This window comes from Branchiostoma belcheri, unplaced genomic scaffold (genome assembly GCF_001625305.1).
Source record: "Branchiostoma belcheri isolate BF01 breed outbred unplaced genomic scaffold, Haploidv18h27 scaffold11, whole genome shotgun sequence".
Taxonomy (NCBI): Eukaryota; Metazoa; Chordata; class Leptocardii; order Amphioxiformes; family Branchiostomatidae; genus Branchiostoma; species Branchiostoma belcheri.
Window position 1 is genome coordinate 1121824 of NW_017802491.1, and position 6812 is coordinate 1128635.

Consider the following 6812-nt stretch of genomic DNA (forward strand, 5'->3'; position numbering starts at 1 on the left):
CACGATGGTACTATGATGGGAAAATTACTGTCGACATTATCGTAAACTGTAATACATTGCCAAATCGTAGGTCATACATGTAATTCTTCTTCACATATAGTGATGACCCCATTTAAAACCACAATTAACAACTTCTCAAGGAAGGGTTTATAAATACAAAAAAATACTAGATTATTTGGCGACAGAATTGCAGGGGTACAGACGTCACGGCTACAATCGCAACATTTGTTACAGGTATGTAACACATCAAATAACATAAGGAAGTACAAAATAATATACGGTGAAACATACCTCTCAGCTTACCTTAGGCCTGGACGAGCCTGGTATGGTATTTATTAAACCATCGTGGGCTGCCGGATATCTCTGCGGTGCTGGAAGGACTGTACGGCCGCCAAGCATGGTCCATCCGCGCTGTCTTTCGTACAGGACCAGATCCTAGAAAGCCCGGTGTACTGGGCTGATGTGGCCATAGCCTCGTAGTCGTATCCAGTTTAACGTGGTTGGGGCCGGACTCTCTACGGGGGATCTAATAGTTTTTCCCCGCCGGCTCAACTGGTAGCCCGATGTGTCAGTGTTATGCCTGTAGAGTTTTTGCCAAGAGTTCCCTACCAAGCACACGTCTGTTCCACCACACAGCTACAGCCTGACTGGTTTAGACTTTTGTGAGAAAGAAAGCAAAAGGATGGAAGCTCCGCCCCCTATAGCAGTATCCTGTTTCCTAGATTCCATCCTATTGGCCTATCTTAGAATAACAGTAACTTTAACTGGGGGTATCTATTACCTCAGTGTAATATACACCACCCATCCAGGTGTCCGGCGTGATTAATTATTGGCCATCTGCCATCCCCCACCATGGACAGTTATCCAGAGAGCACAGCCTCTGAAGCAAAGCAGTATCCTGTTTCCTAGATTCCATCCTATTGGCCTATCTTAGAATAACAGTAACTTTAACTGGGGGTATCTATTACCTCAGTGTAATATACACCACCCATCCAGGTGCCGGTGAGGAGTGGGTTTATTCAAACAGATCACATAGAGAGAAGAAATTATACTTTCTTTGGGAACCCAGGATAGGTCAAAGAAGTCCTAGGAGTAACTTAATTGACAACCTCACATCAGACGTAAATTACAGTCTCTGATGGAGGAATTATAGAGTGAAGTGGAAAGTGTTTTTTGTTTGGTTCGAGCGGGAATTTGACCAAAGTAAAGTAACTATTATAGTAAGTATATCATCATATCGCCGGGGAAGAATGCTGACATGTATACAGCCTCACACTTCCTCCATGCATCCTGTAAATTCCACTATGTACAGGCACGCGTTTGTAAAATAATAATCTGTTTTTCCTATTATTGTAATGGAGATTTCTAGCTCCACCACATGCAATAATAATCATTCAGTCGTGGCCTTAGCAATGATCTTTTATTGTCTGCCTCGTTATCTGTATCCCCGCCTTCACACACGGTCCGGATCGGCCACCTAGGATCCGCCCCAGAAGCCAAAGGAATTTCATTCGTACTAACTAGTGAAGAACTCTGTATTATATAGGCACCAACTGACTAATCTCCAAGCAGATCCCAGGGTGGTATAAGACAGCCAAGGGTGGCGTATCGGACCATCTTTAGCAACCATTTTCCATTATGGACACGCTTAAGTGTGCAAAAGCTAGATATGCGTAGAATCTTTAGAACTGCCATATGCTGTAAATGTGTGTAGTTAAGAATATTGTACCGTAAGCCCCACCTTTAGGGAGGTACCTTCTGCCCAGCTTGACAGGGTTTGACAAATAGACTGACAAATAGCCCCTGACAATTATTTGGTAAACACGGAACAAAAAACATTTTAGAGGGCTGTTGGAAACAGAACTTGGTGTATGAGTATGTCGGTAAGAATGGACTTCCAAATTTTTTTAAGAATCATACCACGGATCTCGGTAAAAGCTAGAAGCATTAAATATATCTTGTTATGATTCTATTACCATTCCGCTGTCGGGAAGATATATAGATCCCAGTCAGTTTCTGACCGTGCCTCAGGTTTTATCGCATGAGGTGAGGCGCACTTTACCTGAGCACCTGCTAATTTACGCCAGGCAATACATGGCAACAAAGAAATATGGTTTCTTAAAAGTGTTACAGGTCTAACACGAGTACCATCCCGCACACGTCAGCCGAGGTTGATGATGGTGGAAAGAAGCCGCATGCAATACTCAAACTCAAAATACATCCGATGTTTATCAAGCTACATTGAATGCATGTTGAATATAGTTAGCAAGGTATGCGACATTGTGTATGTTTGGTCGGGATTCGAACTCCCAACCTCTTGGTCCAGAGGCACGGTCACCATAAGGTATAGGAGAGACATGCTGTGTTTTAATTTAGGTCACTGACCGACACCAGGGATTGTACGATATTTACCGGGGGTGGGCTGGTACGTTGACGGGAGATGCACAAATAAAATCGGGGCCACCAACCAACATATTACAGAAAAAACCGTCGCCAGAGTCTTTTTTAAGACTCAACTTGTTTATATTGAATAGAATGTAAATTGCAATCTTGTTGAATACTTGTAATTCATCATCTAACATTATGCCTATGACAGCTACTCCAGGTGTAACGTAATATAAGGGGGTTAATTCAGTGTGAAAATGGGTGTGAGAAATGATGCCAGTTATAAATAATCTACAGAAGGAACATTAGGCCATGGTAATCACTTATCGACCCTTGACTTTTGGAGGCCTCAGTTGGGAATTCTGAGAGAGCCAATTACATGTATCCTTACCCTGTACCAGAAGAAGACAGCCTTGAAAGCATTCTCGTTAGCACAGGTGCCACATGCCATTGTCTGCACCTGGCTGAGCCCAGGAGGAGCCACCTGGAGGTTAGGATTAAGATCATCATACAAAAATGTTCATAAAATACATCTTAGGTAACGTTACATGTAAACTACAGATATTTTATTAATTATTATGACACTGTCTTCACAGACTGACCTGAACTGAAATAACATAGCCTTTACAGGTGACCGTCTATGCACGTAAGGACCACCAGTCCATTGTGGCTTTTAGATGGTCCCATCCCAATGTCGACACATGCATTAAGAATCCTGTTGATCATGTAGGTGTGTGTACTGGATTCCCTCAACTACCCAAAAACTTCTTGAGTTCTTGTCTTAAGTTGCTGTTAAGTTATAGACCCTCATTGTTTGAGCTTTTGCATTCATTTTATTTATTTTTTTTTTTAATTCTTACCGACAAAAGTTTCTGCAAAGTGTCAGGGAAGTCAACAGGGGGCAGCACTCCCAGTGCAGGACGGTTTGCGAACGCGCTCTGGGTAAATATACATGAAATACACACACGATTATTAGTAATTCTTCCGTGATAGGTTATCATGCATGCTACCCAGGTACTACATGTTCTATGTCGCCAAAGTGTTTTGCACGATGGTTGTTTGTGGTGTCAGCATTGGATAACCTTGAAAAGAAATGAAAGCTCAACAGATCCTGGTATTGCATGGCAGGAAACGTGCATATAAATTTCAACATGACACGTACAGATTTCTGATGTGAATGATTAAAAGTAGACAGACTCACCAAGTTGCTTTCATCAGCAAGAGCAGAAACAATGGCAGGATGGTTGTATCCTGGAATGTTAAAATGTCTTTATTTCAATTATCCTGGAAGATAACATATGAAAACAGTGTCAGAAATTCTATGCATTACACACACTTAGTGTTCCCAATTATACTAGTTCCCAAATCCTACATCCTACTCATGTGGAGCTGAGTGAGTGAGTGAGTGAGTGAGTGAGTGAGTGAGTGAGTGAGTGAGTGAGTGAGTGAGTGAGTGAGTGAGTGAGTGAGTGAGTGAGTGAGTGAGTGAGTGAGTGAGTGAGTGAGTGAGTGAGTGAGTGAGTGAGTGAGTCCTACATCCTCTGCATCCTCTCTGCTATTTGCAGAGAGGATGTCTTGGGAGCTATAATAGGACTGGTAACCTGAGGCTACCAGGTTTCTATATGCAGAACTAGACTCCACAATGTTACAAAGGAAGTATATAATACCCAGAGGTAGAGAGGCTATCTGGCTGTACACATCCAGCAGTCGGTTCCCATCTGCATCCACCAGCCAGTTTCCTCTGCTCTTCTTAAAATCACAGAAAAACTGAACTGCCTCCGTGTTCTGGAATCAAGTCGTTGGATAAATTTTTACCCAGGATTCTGCTTTCTGACACCCCTATGTTCCGACTTTATGAGAGTTAACTTTACAAAATTAATGCACAATGCATATACTAAGGGTTGTTGGATCATAGATTGTAGGTTGAGTTGTCGGAACTTAGGGTTGTCACCGTTTAAACAGTTAGAAATTTCAGTGTCTTTGATGTTCATAAACAATAATGTAATGTCAGAAATCTTAGAAATTCAAAAGTTGGATTTTATCAGTATTTTACCTGAATGGAGTCCAAAGATTCCAGCAGCATCTGCCACAAACAGAGCATGATGTTAGCAGCACACTGTGTACTTACTGAATCACAATTGCTTCATTCACCCCACAATGTTATTTATTTATTTATTTATATAAATTGCAAACAATACAGTGCAATACAGTGGAAGCCCTGGCAGCTGAGCTGATGTCGGGCCCCACATTGTGAAATACATACATACATAACACAATAAAGTAACGAATCACATACCCTACAATCCATAACCTAGGCTAATGCATTGTATGTTATGTCAATGTTATGTCACCTATTTGATTGAGGTATTACATGTATAAGGGTAGTGACCAAATCTCTTCATTTAATTAACTTTTACTCATATCTGACTTGCACAAATGGGGGTCACCTTGGAGCGAGGCCCTGGAACCTGTGTAACGAGATGTGGTCCATCATAGTCATAGTCGTCTGGGAGCAGCTTCCGATGTGCAGACTGGGAGACACACCTAACTGCTGCATGGGGGGGTCAATGGAAAAAGATGCTATTTTCTTTACTCTGTAGAACACTCAAATTATGATAATTGCACTTACTGGTCATAATTTTAGATTCCTTCACACAACACATTTCAGTGGACTGTCTAACTGCCACCTTGTTGACAACCAAAATGTTAAGTAAAGGTAAAGCAGTGACCCTCATCTGAGGTGAAGAATTAAATGCAAAACAAAACATTGAAAGGCTAGGTATAAATTTTGGCTGTGTTGAAGAAACCTTTTATAATTGTTTGCCAGATTTACAATTCTGAGGAAACTGTTAACAGTAGCCATTTTGGGCACCAAAAACGGAGGCCTAGGACAGGCTGTGTAGAAATAGGGGCTTGATTTGATTGGCAATGTATGTACTTATGTCGTTATTCCAAAGTTCAGGTGTACCACATATTGGAAAATCTTGAAGTAATTTTCACATTTCCAAATAGCAAAATCAGATTCATTGGACAAGTGAGCTATAAATCAATATAGCAAGCATATCAGTAACTTTCAACATGATTTTCTGTAAATTTTCCAGCTGGCATAACCATAATTACTGTCATAACACCAAATATAGTTAAAACTGCATGCAAGCTGTAACGTTACATGTTTAACATTATTTGCTGACCCTAAAATCTGGGACACTCAGAGTTAATTTGTATGTGCAATGTAAATGTGGTGTGTTTGATCTAAAGGGCAATGCTAACACAGTTGAGAGTCAGAAGACGCAAATGTAATATGTATATTGTTTCCTGTCTTTAAAAGCATTTGACAGCAAATTGGTGTCCTGAAAAACCTGCAACACTTTTGAAGAAATTGTCCAATTCAGAAAATAACAAAGCCATGTAAGTGTATTTAGGTCTTTCCATTTTGGGGTGTCAGCAGGGGCTGTAATGTTACATTTAACAGTTGGTGCCAAAAACGGACAGCTGGGAAAACTTAACAATTTTACCTCCCAACATCTGCTTGGAGAGTAATTTTATACAATTGATGAATAAATATATAACTAAATGAAAGACTATACAGTGTATATTAAAATCAAGAATCTTCTATTTGAAGCTCCTTGATAAAATGAATATTTGACGTCATGATCATGGAGCTTCAAATAGAAGCTCCTTCATATAACTATAAATATACATGCATATAACGTTATATATATATAGAGAGAGGGGGGAGGCGGAGGGAGACTTAGATGAATATTTTAATATATATTTTATCCAATATCATTCCTTGTATCAAGCTGTTTTGACACTCCCATCATTAAATGTATTTATCCCCCGGGCCCTCCTAACAATTGATATGGAATTGGTTTTGACAAGCCCAACATTACCTGGTTTCCAGACAGAGTTCGACCGAGGTATGAGCTGCTTCAGTACAGTCATGTGAGCTATACATCCAGACATCCTTCTGATCAAAGCTATCCTGCAACAGCATCTAGAGATTATTCTGTTCTTGAAGGCTGGAATCGCAGCATGGCAAAAGAATAACACTGTCACTACGCTCCAAGGGTCAAACACCATTACGCAACAACCACAAACAAGAGGCAAGTCGGCTTGAACGACAGACTAACATGAAATAAAACTTCAGATACCTAATTTTGCTTACAGTACAACGACAGTTTAAGTAGTTACCGTTACAAGGTTTCAAATGGTCTCACGCAGTCAGTGTCTGGCGTTCAGACAAACTCCCTGGCACGCCCCCTTCAAGCGTTTGCCCGGTGAGACCACAGAAAGGCCGCAAACCAAAGTTCACCAGTTGACCTGCATTGAAACAACATAACAGCGGGCCCTCACGTGACCCGGAAGAAGGTCGACAATCGGCTCGAAGTTGAAGTACAGAAGAAGACACGTCAACTTTAAGTTAG

The 6812-nt window shown here is 40.9% G+C and overlaps 1 protein-coding gene across 1 annotated transcript in view; it reads right to left on the reverse strand.

Moving 5' to 3' along the window:
- LOC109483969 (4-aminobutyrate aminotransferase, mitochondrial-like) overlaps nt 1-6487 on the reverse strand; it is a 23140-nt gene extending 16653 nt beyond the window's left edge. The window contains exons 1-7 of the mRNA XM_019787129.1: nt 6279-6487; nt 4833-4936; nt 4439-4468; nt 4053-4170; nt 3587-3636; nt 3246-3323; nt 1645-1647 (exon numbers count right to left, since the gene is read on the reverse strand). Coding sequence (XP_019642688.1) covers nt 1645-1647; nt 3246-3323; nt 3587-3636; nt 4053-4170; nt 4439-4468; nt 4833-4936; nt 6279-6468 — 573 coding nt within the window. The 5' untranslated portion in view covers nt 6469-6487. The remainder of the gene's footprint in view (nt 1-1644; nt 1648-3245; nt 3324-3586; nt 3637-4052; nt 4171-4438; nt 4469-4832; nt 4937-6278) is intronic.
- Nucleotides 6488-6812: the final 325 nt, after the last annotated feature.